The following is a 19,513-nucleotide window of genomic DNA, read 5'->3' as shown; positions in this document are numbered from 1 at the left end:
AAGGCAAATGGACTCAACAATGACCAATGCTCCATACACAGCTGGTGATCTTTAAACACATTCAGTACTTGCATACTTGTGATAAACCATATCTTTATACTTTCAAGGTTATTCATCTTTTAACTCCTTAACTCAACTTTCAAACTATTCTACAGTTTACTTCCACAAACTAAAAAAGAAAAACTTTTTGCTGTATGAGCATAAATGATTTGAAGTTAAGTTTATCCTTAGTTTATCATTAATCTCATCATTAGTCAAGATAACATTGACCACTGATGTAGACAAAGTAATCCATTTACACCAAACTGCCATGGTACTTAGGCTGGGGTTGATATTTCCCAGCTGTCCCTGAAGGCATTTTCCCACTTCCTCTGATTGCTGGCTCTGATTGCTGATGTGCTCCACCTGTACTATGTCCAATATAAACCTGAGTTTATCCACTTCTCATTGCCAGAGCATCTGTTTACTCCAGCGTGTTTCTAGCCTTCTGTCCTGCCTGCAGACCTGTTACCTCCTGAAGCTTTTGTTCCTGCCTTCCCCACTCTGGTAATTCTGTCTAATTCGTCTGTGGATATTTTGGCACCCTGACATTTGGATTGTCTTTTAGGATTGGATGTGGATTACGGACCTTGTTACTTCCCTTTGAATGGATTGGAGGAGTTATCTGAACCTTTGGGAAGGCTCAACCCAAATTAGAAAACCCAGCACTATTTAACCATTTGGTTATACTAACACTGTTTCTGGTTCAGCAGTTCCAACAGCCCCTGGTGGAGTTCCCCATTGCGGCTCTCTCTCTCTTTCTGAGATCTCACAATTGGATTCCTTCTCCTCTGCTGGTACATGGTCATCATACTTAGAACATTCCCTTCAGATCACTCTGGTTCTCATCCCTGTTCTCCTACTTTCACAGGCAAGCTGACTAACAAACCTGTTTCCAGGGTTGTAGAATGTTTCTCATTATAATAAATCTTATTTATCCAATCTGACACTTATTGAGGGTCTAGTTTGCTGAACGGTGACAAACACTGTAAAGCATAGTCTTTTTTTTTTTTTTTTTTTTTTTTTATTGTGGAGTTTAACCTGCCTCTGCCCAGGTTTAATTTAAGTTTTCATTTAGACCTGGACAAGCTCGTTATTTTTTGAGACAGGGGATTATTTAACTCGAGACTAGAACTCTAAAAAAGTTTGACTATTTTAATCCACCTCTGAGAAAGCTGTTTCAGTAAGTCCAGATTTAAAACATGATTTAGTCTAGAATTAGGGCTTAATATCCGAATGGGAAACTGGGCCAAGGTGTTTAAAGCAGTTCTTTGTTTATGCATGTAGCCAACAGCTTGCTCCACCTTTTAATCTTCTGTTATTTGTTTGCAGTCATCTGCTAATTTTACAATGGAGTCTGTGGTGACCAGGCGAGCTGTACATGAAGAGGAGAGGACTGTGGACCCACCCCTGTGGTGTCTCAGCAATCTGGGTCAGAGTAGCCAAGATGCGAGTCACCATCTTTGTACAGAAGTTCTTTTTCTCCCTATTTGAGACGTAACATCTTGGTGTTCCCCTGTTAATTTTCTCTGGGATTTGCAGTGTGGTGATTAGCAGTTTCACAAATTCTAAATAGCCAATTTCATGGAAGATAGGCACATCGAGAGGAGTGTATTGTGCCTATGATTAAAGTATTGATTCCTGCCAGGAAAGGGAGCTTGATGCAAAAGAATCATATAATCATTATATAAGTAAAATGATGGAAGAGGAGAACAAGCTAAATCTGGTTTGAATTACACTGGAACGTTTATTCACTTGGTCTCTTTTCCCTTTTCTTTTACATATCCTCTACCCTCCACTACATTATCTAATAGTTAATTTATAGAGCGTGACTCTTGTGTTATTGGAGGTGGGGTTAAAGATGTAAGCTGGAGTTCACAGGATCGCAGGAATAATTTATCTGCCAATCATTTCTGCCTGTGTATTTACAACCCGCCCACTCTCTACTCCCTGTTCACCCCACACCTCCCACCCCAACCCTTGCAGTTCAGGCATTTTTCAAAATTTGGCAGTGAATGAAATTATGCAGAAAGTAGAAAAACTTGTAATGGTGGGGACTTTAGATGTATGTTAGGGGTATGTTTGAGGAGAACCTGCAACTTTTGTGATGGGATATGAAGTGACCAGAGGGGTATTGCACGAAACCAAGATAAGCGATTAAGCCGGGATATGTTGGTTATCCTGGCTGAATTTAGCCCTAAGTCGGTTGCATGAAAGCAGCTCAAACTAATCCCGGCCAAGTTACTGTGGTGATTTATCCGCTGCAGCTAGCCTGCTCCAGACCAGGCTAACTGCTCAGGCTAAGATTAATCCTAGCGAGTCACCTGCATGTCCAACGTCAATTCTGTGAGGAATTAATGTGTTTTACAGCATGTCCATGGTCTTCCTAAGTATGGCGCGTCATTTTAATCATCCAGTATTAAAATATTACATATACAGTCACTGTACATTTAATCGAAATCTGTTCGTAATCGCAACAGTCTTTTTATATGGATTCGAGTTGTAGTATTATTACTCTATTCTATTCTACAGTCATTTAGCAGACGCTTTTATCCAAAGCGACTTACATTTGAGAGTAAGAACAACACAAGCATGAATTCAAACAAGATGGGACGTCATAATTAAGTGTTAGTCAGACCGCTTTGAGTCCAGTTAGACCCAGGTGCTGTCGTGTAGTGCTAGTGCAGTGCAGTGCATATAATTTATTTATTTTTTTTAGTCATTTTATTTAAATACAGGATCACGATTTCATCACACAATATCAACTTGGTCATAAGTGCATGATTTCATCAGGCCAAGTGTTATATTGCTATGCTAATGAAGACTGCTCGTCAAATTGCTGTCAGAGGTTTTATAAATGTGTTTTATTGCATTAATTGAGATTACAAAACACAGCGGATGAGGTTACAAAGGTGTATTCAAAGAAATCCGTGACGAGGGCAACGTAGAATATTTAGGTCCAACTCCCCTTCACCTGTTCCCTCTTCATAATGGCTCGCCCTTTTTCGGAGGATGTGCTGGACGAGGAAGCCCGCATCCTCAGAAGAGCATTCAGACGTGAACGAGTCTTCAGGGACAGCTCACATCCCCTGACCTTTGGAGATGACTATGTCATTGAAAGATACAGATTTTCGGGTGATGGACTAGGATATTTATGTAGGCTGCTGAGTCCAAAAATACAGCACCAGACAGCGCGAAGCCATGCCCTCACTGTACCACAGATGATCTGTGTCACATTGAGATGGCTTGCGAGTGGGAGCTTCCTTTATTCTGTTGGGGATGCAGAGAACCTCAATAAAGGAACCATTTGCCGGACAATCAGATGCGTTTGTCTGGCGCTGAAATCATTCAGCAATATATTCATCACCTTCCCTGGCCACAGAAGACCCCTCTACATCAAGGAGGAGTTTTACAAGATTGCAGGTAACCTCAATTTTAATGTGCACCCATTAGTTTCTAAGTATATCTGTCACAGTTGGATACTCACTATTTTTTGTTACAGCTTTCCCTAACATCATTGGGGCAGTGGATTGCACACACATAAGAATCAGACGCCCCTCAGGTGAACATGAGGGAGATTACATTAACAGGAAATCCTTCCACAGCATCAATGTTCAGGTAAGAGTGATTTGTGGTTATGACCTACATGAATCTGTTCTGTGCATTTAATGACCTTAATAGGCTACAACTAAATATTTCAGATGATCTGTGATGCTGACTGCCTTGTGAGCAATTTAGAGGCAAAGTGGCCTGGCTCAGTGCATGACTCTAGAGTCTTTTGGGCTAGTCCAATTTATGAGAGACTTTCACAAGGTAGCCCACACATTTGTACTGTAAGCACCTTGGACATTGTGTGTGTAACTCTGTTTTCTAAATTATATTTTGTATTATCAGGTGAATTCTCTGGTGTGCTGCTGGGAGATAAAGGATACGCCTGTGAGTCATTCCTCTTGACTCCCCTTGCAGATCCCCAAACCCCACCACAGCAGGCCTACAACCATGCACACACCAAGACAAGGGCTCGAATCGAGATGACCTTCGGCCTTCTGAAATCTCGGTTTCAGTGCCTGCACCACCTGAGGATTTCCCCGGACAGAGCCTGTGATGTTATTGCTGCATGCGTAGTACTGCATAACATTGCAGGCCTAAGAAAGGAGAGACCTATTTCTTGGAGCTTTCTCTTTTTGAGTCTGATTTTAACATCTGCCAGCTCTATCTCTCTCTCCAGGTGCCCTGAATAAAGCGTTCTGACAGTTTGTGAAGTCTGTAACGGAAATGTCAGTTAGCACAGCAGGATTTGTTCATAACGTAGATGTACTTTAGCCAATACTCACAATGTTACCAGGCCGCTTAGGAGACTGTGCAGCATCCGGGTCCTGTTACACATTTTCTATTAGCACCACATCACTGACTTCATATCCTTCATGGAATAAATAAGCAGGCCAATCCCATAAAACTGATATGCCTCAAGCCTTCTGGACTCCACCGACACAGTCTCCTCATCTGCAGACGTGCATTCTGCAGCTGCAGATGTGCCTTCCCCCTGCCGTATACATGCAGCGAGAGGACTTGGATTAAGATTTCACAGAACATACCAAGCCTGTGATTTCGAGACACTGTACTAACCGGATCATCTTCTGGTGGCTCCAAAAGTGTAATTGTGTTCCCAGACACTGCAAGGTTATCCAAAGTCAGACACTATATTATATTTGATTGTGTTCCATGTGCAGTAGAATTGCAGTACTTTGTGTACCTTGTATGAAGCGGACAGTTTCTGTGGCTGGGACAGAGTCAGTTATTGTCCCTCCCTGGATCCCCTCCATCACTGGCCTCCCTTTATTTAAATGGAGTGCCAGTTCCTCTGCTGGAGTCACATCCTGGCTTGGTGGGCTGCCCCCTGTGCCAGTTCTATAGGCCTTTTTTTAACTGCTACAATCATACAGACATTGAACATGTCAGCTCATCTATTCACCTCATTTGTTCACGGTTATCTACTTTGGAGTCACTTGCCAGCCTGCAAAATGTTCTTATATTTAATTTTTTCTTGCTGCCAGGTCCTTTTATGGCCAGACAGGTTTGTCCTTTATGAAGGACAGAAAGATAAAATAGATAAAAACGTTACATGAGGAAAATAGATTAAATGACACATTGTGGATAATTGTTTGCACCTAATCATACTCTACATTTCCTGAGTAACATGCACCTGCTTGTCCCTCTTAAAGTATACAACAGTTAGTGGATTTGAAAAGTAACTCCTTTAATTGTAGCCTAATTATGACAGTTCCAGTGGAGCACTGTTTATTAATTGTACAGTTTTTGACTACTTACGCATTGAGCCGGTCGGCTATTGTCTGCCAGGCTCTCTCGCGTTCTTTACTTATGGCATTGGTATTGCCTTTTTTCCTTATAATATCCTTAACTTCGTCAGAGAACTCCGTCAGGAGCTGTTGTTCAGCGGCCGTGACGTAGGACGCGCGACTTTTATCCATTTCCCCATCGGTGATTCTGTGAGCGATCGCGAGGTCTGCTTCAGTATGCCGTGCACACGCACTTATCCCAACTATCTTCACCTGGCTTAACCTAGCCACACCTTCTCATCCTGGCTCAGCAAACGTGCAACCAATTAAGCCAGGATAGGCCGCGCAAGCTAGGTCAAGCTGGGCTTGCTTAATTATCCTGGATTGCTTTATTCTGGTTTCGTGCAATACCCCTCAGGTGAAAGCACAATTCGTATTGCCAAGGAAGAAAATAAAAAAGGCAGCAAAATTTTCCAAATGAAATTACAAATTATTAAAATAAAATGCCCACTTAAAGTTAGCTATTCAGCCTAAAAGTCCAATAAAAACTAACAGGGGCTTTAAAAAAAAAAAAAAAAAAAAAAAAACTTTTTTAAAAAAGGTAAATAAAAAAAATAGCCCCTCCCAATTAACATGCACCAAAAAAGATTCACAGCAACTGAAACAATAAACAGGAAAAAAAAACAAGCACCACACAATTAAAAGTAAACACCACACCACTTGTCCAGGGGGTGTAGTTACATTTTAATCAGAAACTTTGTGAAAGAATAGAAGTCTGAAACTAACAAATGTACACCAAATAAATTAACATCCGTTGAAATGTGTTGGTGGGTGTGGTTTTCTATGCCTACAACCCGAGGACCAGTCTTTTTGCATCTGGAGGGAGGAGCTGTGAGGTTTTTCAAATTTTCTTATGACGTAGGGAAGCACCAAGTACAGCTCAAGTATGGCTCTATGTCACTAAAAACAATACCTGGTTTTACCCTGTTATGGGATTTATGAGCCATTTTTGACCCTCAAAATCCAACTTTTTAAAGAAATAAAAAAAAAAATACAAATTTTATCAACAGTACAGGGGGTTTAAGTGGCCTCCTCGTTTGCATCCTGTGGCAACTCGCCTCTGTTTTAATTGCACTCAGACTTCAAAACACAAGACACACAACACATAAACAACATCTGGGGGGCGCGCCATATAGTGCATGGCGGGCGGGGCCACTAAGGTGGCCTCAGTCCCAGGACTATGTGGTCACTGCCCCTCAATTTTAATTGCAAACAACACACTTCATAAACAGGAGCAGGGGGGGGTAGAGTAATCGGGACCTCTCACATCTGTTCCCCCGGTATGTGGCAGGGGGAAGTGGCTGCCCTGGGAGTCAGGACCCGGTTTTTACTGTGCTGATGGGCTGCTGGCTATGGGGGGGATGCTTGGTCTGCCGCATCTTGGGGGGGGTGGACCGTGCTCGGGGCTTGCTGTTCTCTGGCCCGCCTGGGTCTTGCCCCACGGGGCATGGTGGGAGGGTTATGTGTTATGTGACTGTTTGATAGTGCGTGTTTATAGGTACAGCGCAGGGGAGGGTGTGAGTGAGTGGTTATATGGGGTGGAGGTTGGAGTAGGTAGGTGCAGGGAGGGGGAGGGGGGTCAATGGCGCCCTGGTTCCCGTGGTTTGCAGCTGGAGCATTGCGGTATGTGCTGGCCCTTGCCGGGTGGTTGTCTGGGGGTCCCGGTTCCTTGGCATGGTGCAGGCCCTTTGCCTTTTGGGGGGGTGGGGGTCTGTCTCTGTTGTCCCTGCTGTCCCTGGGCTCCTGGGACCCTGGATCCTTCGCTCGGGCCGCCCCGGATGGCGGGGCTGGTGGCTCAGGCTGAGGTTCTCCTCTGCCACCCTCTGGGTAGGGCTGGAGTTTTTGTCTCCTCTTTGTGCTTTCCCTTTTTGCTTGTTTTTGCTGTCTTTCTTCTTTTTCTGTCCCCTCCAGTCAGGTCAAGCGACATTACATAGATTCCATGATTCAAAGTAAATAAATCAATAAATGAATCAGAGTATCAAGAGGAGCCTTATACCCATAAGCCTCCCCTGGGCAAAGCAAACTTGTTCGGCAAAAGGGGGTTTTCATCACAATTAAGTAATACTGTGTTGTCAAAAAACACATTTTAGGGTGCACTGCCCTTTTATATGTATCATGGTCTTAGGGTGTTGTTGGTATTTCCCAGCCACCTCTGAACGCATCTTTTGTCAGCCCAGTTGCTGATGCTCCTCACCTGTGAGGCCCCTTATTTAAGCAGGACCTTCGGAGCGTATCCAGCTCTGCTCAGTCTGTTTCGGTCTTTTTGTGTACTATGACCTGCTTCTACCTTTTTGTCCCTGCCTCCCTCATCTTGTGGCTTTTGTGTTTTTGTTTTTATTTTTTTTGGTCTTGGACTGTTCTGTCGGATTTGATTTGGATTCTGCATCAGGCTCATTTTTCCTGGTTGGATGGATGGAATGTAACATCAGACCTCTTGGAATTCCCTATCTGAGTCAGAGTTTTTGAGTCCTGTTAATTATCCTGTTTGCATTCCTGATTATCACCTGTTCACCTGTCACCAGCAGCTCTCTTGAGAGAATTCCTGCAAGGATCTCATCATTTCAACTAAAGAGCCAGCTGCCTGAGCCAGGCATTGCTTTCTATCCTGAGGTTTATGATCTTTTGTGGGTGTAATCTGCTGAGCCGTTACAAAATGAGCAAATGTTAAAGCGTCACAATTAGTATTTTTATACCTGAAATAGCACCATTTGTTAAAGAAAACCTGCAACAATGAGGTCATATTTTAAGATATTTTGAGACTCAGTTGCATTTTTATCAAACTAATAAAAGGTTTACAAAGACCACGTTCTGTTCTACGCTAGCTCCTGTGATCAGTCCAGTACACTTTGTCTAGGTCAGCCATGCAAACAATCCTGGTTTTATTCAGCATTACTTGAGTCTCAGTCCAAAAGAAATATTTGCTTTTTGCCCTGTGCTCAGGTAGGTAGAGTCCCATTAGCACTGTAACTGTTCACATAGACCTCTTTAACACAAGATGTATAACAGGAATGTCTTCATCAGTTTTTTATAAGGGTGGAATTCAGTCATTCACACACTATTGATGTTCTTCAACCTTCAGACACGCCAATGAAAAATCATTACAAGCAAACAAACAGGTTACACAAGCTGTGTGGAAATCAGAAATCTTATTGGACATTCCTGGTCCCATCTCAGGTGATTGACAGGTCAGTGGAGGACGACAAAAACAGCTTTCCAGTACGGATGAGCCAAATGAAAACATTTCCTGTCGACACAATAACATTAGTTTATGCTACATTTTCATCAACACTGATATCGATACTTTCTGGCCCTTAAAGGAAAATCATGATTGTACAGTGTTCATTAAAAACTTCACAGCCCCCTCCCTCTAGATGCAAATAGGCGGGTTCTCGCCCTGCAGGCATAAAGCCACGCCCACCAACGCATATAAACGGATCTGAACTTATATGGTGTAGACTTGCTAGTTGCAGACTTTGCAAATCTACACCATATAAGTGTGGATTTTACTGCAAGGGCAGTATGAAATATAAATAAACTGAAGAACATCAATACTTAAAAGAAATGCTTTCAAAACATAAATTATACTGATGAGTAAATTAAACAAAAATAGGTTCAAATATTTTTACAAATGCTAATATAATAAAATTGCAGAATAATGTAAGATTATTCACATTTATTAAATGGAGAATAAAAATGTGCAATAGTAATATAATGAATATAATAAAACTATGTGCAGTAAATCAGGAAAACAACTAAACAAAATCTCATCATCACTATTCATAGCAGCATCATCAAGACCCTGTTAAAGCCCATTTATGCTGGACGCAGAAGACGGACACGCAGACGGACGGACAGTTTCGTCTGTCTTCTGTGTCAGTTATGTGCATACTTTGGTCCATTTTCAGAGAGCTTAACTATCTGTCGCTTGACGCAGAAGATGGAGCAATACCACTGGAAATTGCGGGGGCAGCGCTGAACAGAATAGCTGACATGGACCAGCAAAAGAAACAAACCAGAGAAGAAGAAGAAGATCAGGAAAGGAACAAAAAAGCAGAAGAAGAATGAAGACGAGGACAACTGTAGAAATTGCATGAGCTTTTGAAGAAAGACTATATGTGAGTGTGAGAGTGTGTTGGTCAGTAGGAAACAACCATATAACGACGCATTACCGCCGCCAAACGGTGTCTGAAACTAACGTTGGCTAACGTTGGAGCGAACTCTGAACTCATCACTGCCCGCTAGTGGAGGACGGCGACACATGAAACGGTTGTTGCTATTTACGGAACATAAGGAATACAGAAGGAATACAGTGTCTGAGCTTCGTACACAATTTTATTGCCTTCATCTCTCAGAAGGGAAAACAAATGGCATGTTTGGTATCAGTGTGGTATCTTGATACTCAAAAGATTATCAAATCCAAAAGCTGGACTGGCTAATATCAAAGTATCAATTCCAGACTATCGATACATCCGTCCCTAGTTTCCCTACCTGTGTGGATCACTAGTATCACGACACCAGTTTGAAGTATATTTTGTGGTTTCCTATTGTGTCATCTTTTAAAAATATTAACTTTTGGCTGCACATTTCCAGAAGAGATTTTGACCCGGTGCAAGTACAACTAATAATGACATGTAAGGCTATTAACCTGATGTTAGCATGAAGCTACATAGCAGTGCAAATGCTGTTATATGTTAGCACTAGATTAGTTTTAAGACAATGTGGGAAAAACCATGTCTAATACAGTTTGTTTTTACACTGTGTCCCATTTAGAAACATTTATTTCACTACAATATTATCATGGACAAAGAATATATAGAGTTTCTTTCAAAGATAAGTGTTTAAATTTTATCTCATCCTGTGGTATCACAATTCACAAATATAAGACCAAATAGTTAAAAACAAAAAAATTTTATATATAATGAAGAATTTTCTGTGTGTAGTGTAATCAATAACTCTGCCAATAGATATATAAAATAAAAAAGATAAAATAAAAACCTAAATCAGATAAGAACTTCCTCCAAATCTTTCATGTATTAAGTTTTATAACTTCTGAGCCAACTTTTTGCTTTTATTATCAGCTCTTTTTTCAGTTGTGTACTTTGTTTACTAAACTGCCCATTAGCCCCAGCAGGTTATATTCAAGCTATCAGGCCTAAGTGTGTAAAAAGGCTCAGTATTTGCTGCACCCTGTGGCTATTTTAAAATAACCACCTTTATTGCAACAATTTCATCTCCAAACCTGATTACTTGTCTCATTGAAAACAAATGGGCATAAAAAGAACAGATAGGCGAGGCCCTGCTGTTTGGAGAGCAGCGCAGCCACTTTAACTCCTGTGATGATTTATTACATCCAACATATGATGAATGTTTATAGCATTCCCAGGCAATTTGCTCACTAAAGATGGCCTACTTAACTAGCATGTAGCGTGCATCGTTTGATAGTAGTTATCAATAATGAATTAGATTTACCAGTGCCTTCTTACAGTGCTGAAATTATTCATTGGATTCCAAAGAGTTATTGATGTGGCAGAATGTACCCACAGTCCATCACTGCAGCATGAAGCAGACCAATTTATGGACTAATCCTGAAGACACTGTTGTCTCAAAAGTCTCCAGTTGGTTATACCGCACAGAGGGAAACAATGCTGACTGACTCTGCTTTGTTAAATAATTTTATTCTTTCAAGACAAGAGCATTCAGTGGTCGTCCATTAAAAGTGTAAATAGTAAAATTGTATGACTTGGCAGTTTAGGATTTTTCGTCACTGGTGGTCCCCCTCTTCAAAAAGGGGGACTGGAGGGTGTGCTCCAACTACAGTTCTTATGAAGGTGTTTTCCTGGTTCTGGTTCTGATGGAGTTATTTTTCCTAGTTCTGGTTCTGATGGAAGTTTTTCTTTCTGGTGCTGGTTCTGATGTAGGTTTTCCATCCTGGTTCTGGCACTGATGGAGGTTGTCCTTCTTGGTGGTGGTTCTCATCAGAACCAAAATAAGGAACGAAAACCTTCATCAAAACCAGCACCATGAAGGAAAACCTCCATCAGAACCAGAACCTGGCAGGAAAATCCCAATGAGAAGCAGCATTGGAAAGGAAAACAGAAAAGGAAATCAGAACTACACTTTGGAAAGATAACCTCCATCAGAACCAGCACCAGGAAGAAAAAGATTTATCAGAACAAGAACCAGGAAGGAAAAACCTCCCTCAGAATCACAAAGGAAAAACCCAATCAGAACCACAATTCAGAGTTTGTAGTTGCAAGTTGTAGTTCAGAATGAACCATTTACTGTGACTATATGATTATCATACAACATGATTTTGACACTTCTGAACCCTACTACTTATATCATTTTAAGGATGGTAGTACAGGGTGTGCAGAATTATTAGGCAAGCTGTATTTTTGAGGATTAATTTTATTATTAAACAACAACTATGTTCGCAATGAACACAAAAGACTCATTAATATCAAAGCTGAATATTTTTGGAAGTTGGAGTGGGGCTTTTTTGGTTTTAGTATCTTAGGAGGATATCTGTGTGTGCAGGTGACTATTACTGTGCATAATTATTAGGCAACTTAACCAAAACTAAATATATACCCATTTCACTTATTTATTTTCACCAGGGAAACCAATATAACAACTCAAAATTTACAAATATACATTCTGGCATTCAAAAACAAAACAAAAACAAATCAGTGACCAATATAACCACCTTTCTTTGCGAGGACACTCAAAAGCCTGCCATCCATAGATTCTGTCAGTGTCTTGATCTGTTCACGATCAACATTGCTTGCAGCAGCAACCACAGCCTCCCAGACACTGTTCAGAGAGGTGTACTGTTTTCCCTCCCTGTAGATCTCACATTTGATGAGGGACCACAGGTTCTCTATGGGGATAAGATCAGGTGAACAAAGAAGCCATGTCATTATTTTTTCTTCTTTTAGACCTTTTCTGGCCAGCCACGCAGTGGAGTACTTGGATGCGTGTGATGGAGCATTGTCCTGTATGAAAATCATGTTTTTCTTGAATGATGCTGACTTCTTCCTGTACCACTGCTTGAAGAAGGTGTCTTCCAGAAACTGGCAGTAGGACTGGGAGTTGAGCTTGACTCCATCCTCAACCCAAAAAGGTCCCACAAGCTCATCTTTGATGATATCAGCCCATACCAGTATCCCACCTCCACCTTGCTGGCATCTGAGTCGGAGTGGAGCTCTCTGCCCTGTACTGATCCAGCCACGGGCCCATCCATCTGGCCCATCAAGACTCACTCTCATTTCATCAGTCCATAAAACCTTAGAAAAATCAGTCTTATGATATTTCTTGGCCCAGTCTTGACGTTTTATCTTGTGTGTCTTGTTCAGTGGTGGTCGATTTTCAGCCTTCCTTACCTTGGCCATGTCCCTGAGTATTGCACACCTTGTGCTTCTTGGCACTCCAGTGATGTTGCAGCTCTGAAATATGGCAAAACTGGTGGCCAACGGCATCTTGGCAGCTTCACGCTTGATTTTCCTCAATTCATGGGCAGTTATTTTGCGCCTTGTTTTTTCAACACGCTTCTTGCAACCCTGTTGACTATTTTGAATGAAACGCTTGATTGTTCGATGATCATGCCTCAAAAGCTTAGCAATTTTAAGAGTGCTGCATCCCTCTGCAAGACATCTCACTATTTTTGACTTTTCAGAGTCCGTCAAATCACAAATCACCATTTTGCCAAAGGAAAGGAAGTTGCCTAATAATTATGCACACCTGATATAGGGTGTTGATGTCATTAGACCACACCCCTTCTCATTACAGAGATGCACATCACCTGATACGCTTAATTGGTAGTAGGCTTTCCAGCCTATACCGGTTGGAGTAAAACAACATGCATAAAGAGGATGATGTGATCAAAATACTCATTTGCCTAATAATTCTGCACACACTGTATATAGCATTTTTAAGTTAAACACTGCATGGCTCTGCTTTATCTTGACCTCTCTTAATTGCAAATATAAAATACTGTCATCTGGATTCTGAAGGACAACTTCTTTTCATCCTACTTACGTTTGTTGACTGTCTCACTTGTGTGAAAATAAGTGGGTATTTGATGAATAGAAAGTCTGATGTGCATGTTACCAAAGCTAACCATGTGTAAGTGAGGGTGACTGACAAAATTGGGACCTAGCCATTATTTACAGTGTTTTCTAGCAGGTCCATCTGCCAACATCTCACAGGGATTTTTGTTTTTTGAACACTGTTTCTACAGCAAATGTTGAAACCATTTGAAGTTTTGTCTCTTTTTCAAACTGCACAATGCATTATTAACTTCTGCTTGCTAGAGATGGTGACGATAGAGCAGAGGTGTTGCTGCTGCCTCTTCACTTTTCTCATTGCATTATCGACCCTAAGCTCAGAGACTTTTCATCTCTTTCTTTCTGGCTGCACCTGAGATTGTCTGAGTTTTACTGCCTTGCCACTGCTGTCTCGTGAACTCTTTAAGAGGATGTATGTTAGAATGATGAGACTTCCATCTAAATAGGAATCATTTGCTGTGTGATTTCCAGCGTTCAGTGTGAGACTAACATATTCAGAACCTTTCAGCTATAGAAGGAAATTTGACGTCACAGTCAGTATTACATTCTACTAAAAACCAGCAGACCTGCCGGTGTACAAGCTGTTCATCTCCCAGCTTGATAATGGTTTGATGTGTTGATTTATTTCACCACAACTTCAGATGACTTTGATGTGATTATTTCCAAGTCTTACTTCACTTCATATCTTTTTTATTTTTCTTTTATTTCTTTCAACTTTAGTTACTGATGATAAAATGAGCACTGTGATGCTACAGCATTTTAACAATATGGGTCTTCTCTTGGTTGGCCACCTCCCAGAACATGCATGCTTAATTGAGGTTTTGAATCTAGATATAGGGTTTAGTGTGCGTGCCTAGTTTTCTATCTCTGTGTGTCAGCCCCACAATAGACTGGCAATCTGTCTTGGGTGCTTCTCGCGTCTCCTCTAATGGCAGCTGGGATAGGCTCCAGTGTCCCTGAACAGGATAGAGTGGATCCACAATGGATGGATGGATGGCTGGACTGTTCTAAAATACTAATGAGGGCATGGTGCTTTTTGTTATGTGGGTGTGTGTGTGTGTGTGTGTTGGATTTGTCTACTTTGTGATGTGACACCACATCTGTTTGACCAATCTGAATCAACAGCACTGTCTGAAACACTTGAAAGTATCTGGAGCCTGTACAGAATATTGCTCTGTGAGTTTGTCCTTAAAGTAGATTTTACAACAAGAAAAAAAAAACAAATAAACAGAAGAAAGAAGAACGCCATAGAAATAGCTTAGCACGTCACATGTCAAATAACGTTTTATTTGTGAATGTGGGTCCCTGGCTAAGGCACAAAGTTACCTAGAGACTCCAAATGTCTTTATAACATTCAGTACCTTCTAGTAAATTCTGGTACAAATAGCTTATATTAATAAGCCAAACCAACTTTATTTATTAATTACTTTGCAAACAGCCGGTACCGACCAAACACCTGAAAAAATAAAAGTAACAGACAAAAATTAAACCACAATAAGAAATTTACAATGTGATCACAACTGAAAGCAAGATAAAAAAACAAAGAAAATCTAAACAATAATAAAAATCATCTTTCAAGCTGCGTCCCTTCTGAGCTTTTTCCACATCTAGGAGCAGCTGGACAGCTGGCCTGAGTGACCAGGAAGATGAGTGAACATGCAGCAGCTCAGAGATGTAAGGTAACCCCCAATGATTTAAAAATAAGTCAGAAAAAAAAATCTGTGACAGAATGAAAAAAGCAGCAATAATTTAAAAATCCACATTTACAGAGTTATTCCTGATACATCCAGGCATGGTCAGATTATTAAGATAGTGTCATTTTCATCCACATCATTAATGCAGTTCATTCAGGTAGATTTAAATTAGGATATTAACGTTTTTTAAGAATAAATTCATAATTCCCTTCCAGAGATTATCTGATCAGACAAGCCCAGTTTTATTATCAAGAATAAATTCTACAGAACTTAAGTGCTTGAACACATTCAACAACTCAGCCATCTGAGAGAGGGAGATTAAGACAATGATTAGTAATGATAATAATAATAATAATAAAGGAAAAGAAAATTAAAAGAAGATTGAGAGTAAGAAGCAATGAAAATGACTGTGGATGGAAGAATTTGTTATCGGACTAAAGAGGCAGACTCTGCCCTACCAGTGCTGCCCTGAACATCTGAGCAATGCTTTATACATTTATTGAAAGAAAATGCTAGATGTTAACCTAGATACTGCAGGAACAGTGACATCCTGAGGCAAAGTCTCTTTGAACTGGTGAGGAATACTACATGACATGCTTATAGCCACTCTATTGTCTACCTAGAAGTCCCTCTTAAGATAAGTGCCCTCAAAGTCCAAATTGACCATGTTTGCATTGAACTTCCAGCAGAAGGAACAAGGTGTATCCAGAAATCCTTTTAACTAAAGGATCAGACTCCAAATGACTATTGTTCTCAATTCCTGATTACTCTAAAAGAAGTAGTCTCATCTTGTTGAATAAATTCACAATAGAAATTATACACACCTACAACTGAATTTTGGGAAGACAGTCTGAATATTATCTCTTCATATTTCTCCTTATCTTTTGTTTAATGTTTTATACACACACACATATATATATATATATATATATATATATATATATATATATATATATATATATATACATACATACATATATACATACATACATATATAAAATATGACATTAGGTAAATAACATCATTAATAATAATAATAATAAATAAATAAATAAATAAATAAAATCACACATCGAGGACAATTTATGAACATATTATGCATATTCTGTTTACATAACGTACAAACGACTCGCATAAGAGAAAGTGTACTACATTTCCCTAAATGCATTGCGGAAGAAGTTGTTCCTACGGAAAGCAACAGGGTTTTTTTAAGTGTGTCCTCTTTTTGCCTTTGCCTTTTTTTTTTAAATACTAATTAGCATGTGGCGTTGTATGATAGGCGATAGAAATCGATTTTAACCACCAAAAGTTCTGTAAATATGTTTCCTTCTTTCATTGAAATAATTTAACAAGACAAAGTTTAGAAAGAGCTTTAGTCGATCATTAATGTCATCTTCAGCGAAGACATAAGCAGAAAGTTTGTCAGTTAGCCGCAAAGCTAAAAACATATGTAGCTAGCGGCATCTGTATCCGTAGCTTGGTCACGTTGTCACGGATGCTGTTTTAGACGTCTTAAAGTTTTAGAAAGTCGTTAGCAGTGTAAGACCATGGTAGTCTTACGAGACGGAATGTGTCCTGGACTGGATAAAGATTTACTTCGTGATCTGCGTGCTGCTGATATCAGGACAGGTCAGTATTTCTGTGCGACTTTTTGTTTTAACTGGCTTTGTGATATCTTTTTGATTACGGTTAAAAACATGCCAGCAGTGACCCTGAATTTTATGTTCTGTTTTTAAACAGTGGAAGACCTGGTCTCGTCTAACATTGAAGAGCTTGCTCAGAAATGCTCCGTTTCATATAAGGTACTTGTTATTAATTTCAACACGATATTTATTTGTGATAAAGATTCCCAGTGGTACAGGTCAGTTTGTTGGCATACCGTAAAAATTGCGTCCTTAATTAGATCAATTAAATTCTCTCATTGAGGCTATTATATACAGTCACCGTCCACTTTATCAGGTCCCCCTTGCTAGAACCAGGTTGGACCCCTTTTTCCTTCAGAACTGCCTTTATTCTTGTTTGGATAGATGGAAAAATGTGTTGGAAACCTTCCTCAGAGGTTTTGTACCATATTGACGTGACAGCATCACAGTTGCTGCAGGTTTGTCGGCTGCAGCCATGATGAAAATCTCCCGTTACACCACATCTCAAAGCTGCTCTACTTTATTGAGATCTGGTGACTGTGGAGTCCAGTGAACTCATTGCCATGTTCTAGAAAGCAGGTGGAGATGATCTGATCTTTGTGACATGGTGCATTATCCTGCTGGAAGTAGCCCACTTTGGGCCACTTCTTGGCCCACTTTGGGCCCAGAAAATATCCCCCCACACCATTACACCAGCAGCAACCTGAAGCATTGATCCAAGGCAGGATGGATCCATGTTTTCATGATGTTTCCACCAAATTCTGAGCCGAGCATCTGAATGTGGATGAAATGGAGACTCATCAGACCAGCAACGTTTCTCCATCTTCTATTGTCCAGTGTTGGTGAGTGTGTGTGAATTGTAGCCTCAGTTTCCTGTTTTTAGCTGACAGGAGGCACCCGGTGTGGTCTTCTGCTGCTGTAGCCCATCTGCTTCAAGGTTGGACGTGTTGTGTGTTCAGAGATGCTGTTCTGCATATCTTGGTTGTAGAGCTGGGTAATATATCAACATTTTCAAATATAATGAGACTTTATTATACACAATGTAGAATGTGGGAATAGCATTTATATTGAGAGAGCTTGTTTTGAGTTTGAATTATCTTTTTGTATTTTTGCACACCTGTATTTTTATCATATTCATTTTGTTTTAAGAGCATTTCATTTTTATACAGTTACTTTAATTTCAGTCAACTGTTTTAATGCACATGGTTTGCTGATCCTTAATAAATGTGCATTTAGCACTCAAGGCAGTAAATTACAACTGTCTCCAGTTACTTCACGAAAAAAATTATATCGATATATATTGTATATTGTGAATCAGGTAAAAAAATATCGAGATTTGAAATTTGGTTCATATCGCGCAGCCCTACTTGGCAGGAACCGGTGCTGATTTGACTTCCTGTTGTCTTTCTATCATCTCCAACCAGTCTGTCCATTCTCCTCTGACCTCTGACATCAACAAGACATTCTGGTCCAGACAACTGCTGCTCACTGGATATTTTCTCTTCTTCAGACCATTCTCTGTAAACCCTAGATCAGGGCTACTCAATTCGGTCCTATGAGGGCCGCAATCCAGCAGATTTTCCATGTATCCCTGCACCAACACACCTGAGTCAAATTAGGTGGCTCTGACAGCCAATCAGGTTCTACACAATGACTCATTAATTTGACTCAGGTGTGTTGGTGCAGGGATACATGGAAAACCTGCTGGATTGCGGCCCTCGTAGGACCGAATTGAGTAGCCCTGCCCTAGATGATATCCATAATAAACCAGCCAAAATGACATAACTCCACAGTTTCAAACAACGATTTAATAACACATTCCTGTGCAACTGACTTTATTCTTTTCTAATCTACAATCATATCTCCCCCATGTTTTGTCTCGACTGGTCTAATTATATGTTTTATCCTTGAAGGTGACTACAGTCATTTCTACTTGCGGTCATAGGTGTTTCTCATCTCTGTAGAAAATCAGCTGCATAAAACTAAAAGTAAGATTTCCATAACTATTTCCACAGTTTCAGGTTTGATTAGGTTTCCTTCTCATCATGATACCAGCATGGAATATTTAGTTGTACATCTAAATATACACAGTAGGGCCCGACCGATATGGACTTTTTTGAGGCCGAAACCGATTCTGATATTTGGCAGAACAAAAATCTGATTACCGACTAATCAGCCGATTTAAAAATAAATAAATAAATATATAAATATATAAATATATATATATATATATATATATATATATATGTATATATATATATATATATATGGGTGTCCTCCGTTCCACCCTGCATGGCTCCACGCCTCCTAACTCCCTACGTGCAGCACATCCGGGCAGGCCCAGACCCCCGGCACATACGGACCCCACCACCCCGGAGGGAGGAGGACCACCCCCGGGCACCAGAGCCCAGAACCCCCGCCCAGCTCAACCCGGAATAGCCCGGCTGCCCGGCCCAGGACCAACGCCCACCAACCCAGGCCCCACCAGTGGCCTCACCCCCTGCCATGAGGCGACTCCAACCGCTGGCCCCCACAGCCCCCGACGGGGCCAGACCCAGAGCCACCCCCATTGCAGAGCAGCCCGGTCCCGTACCACGGGCAACCACAAAGAACCCGCAACCACCAGTCACTCCCGGCCATTTCTCAGACCCCCATAGTAACGAGGTCACAGTCCTCCACCTACACTAAGTGATGGAACTAAGCACAGGGGACAC

The 19,513-nt window shown here is 40.8% G+C and overlaps 1 protein-coding gene and 2 long non-coding RNA genes across 4 annotated transcripts in view; all 3 read left to right on the top strand.

The window, feature by feature from the left end:
- Positions 1 to 458: 458 nt before the first annotated feature.
- LOC121654233 lies at positions 459 to 1,742 on the top strand. 2 transcript variants are annotated; one of them, XR_006012921.1, is made up of 3 exons: positions 459 to 546; positions 608 to 836; positions 1,372 to 1,742. It is a non-coding gene; the product is annotated as an uncharacterized LOC121654233 (long non-coding RNA). The 2 variants fall into 2 exon arrangements; XR_006012920.1 differs by lacking the exon at positions 1,372 to 1,742 and adding an exon at positions 911 to 968.
- Positions 1,743 to 3,603: 1,861 nt separating this feature from the next.
- On the top strand, positions 3,604 to 4,192 carry LOC121654234. Its single transcript, XR_006012922.1, has 3 exons — positions 3,604 to 3,657; positions 3,741 to 3,852; positions 3,934 to 4,192. It is a non-coding gene; the product is annotated as an uncharacterized LOC121654234 (long non-coding RNA).
- A 12,169-nt stretch (positions 4,193 to 16,361) lies between these two features.
- rad51d (RAD51 paralog D) overlaps positions 16,362 to 19,513 on the top strand; it is a 54,823-nt gene continuing 51,671 nt past the window's right edge. Inside the window, exons 1-2 of the mRNA XM_042008268.1 lie at positions 16,362 to 16,785; positions 16,897 to 16,958. Coding sequence (XP_041864202.1) covers positions 16,704 to 16,785; positions 16,897 to 16,958 — 144 coding nt within the window. The 5' untranslated portion in view covers positions 16,362 to 16,703. The remainder of the gene's footprint in view (positions 16,786 to 16,896; positions 16,959 to 19,513) is intronic.

The sequence above is a fragment of the Melanotaenia boesemani genome, chromosome 15, assembly GCF_017639745.1.
Source record: "Melanotaenia boesemani isolate fMelBoe1 chromosome 15, fMelBoe1.pri, whole genome shotgun sequence".
NCBI lineage: Eukaryota > Metazoa > Chordata > Actinopteri > Atheriniformes > Melanotaeniidae > Melanotaenia > Melanotaenia boesemani.
This window is presented reverse-complemented; position numbering and strand designations above follow the sequence as displayed.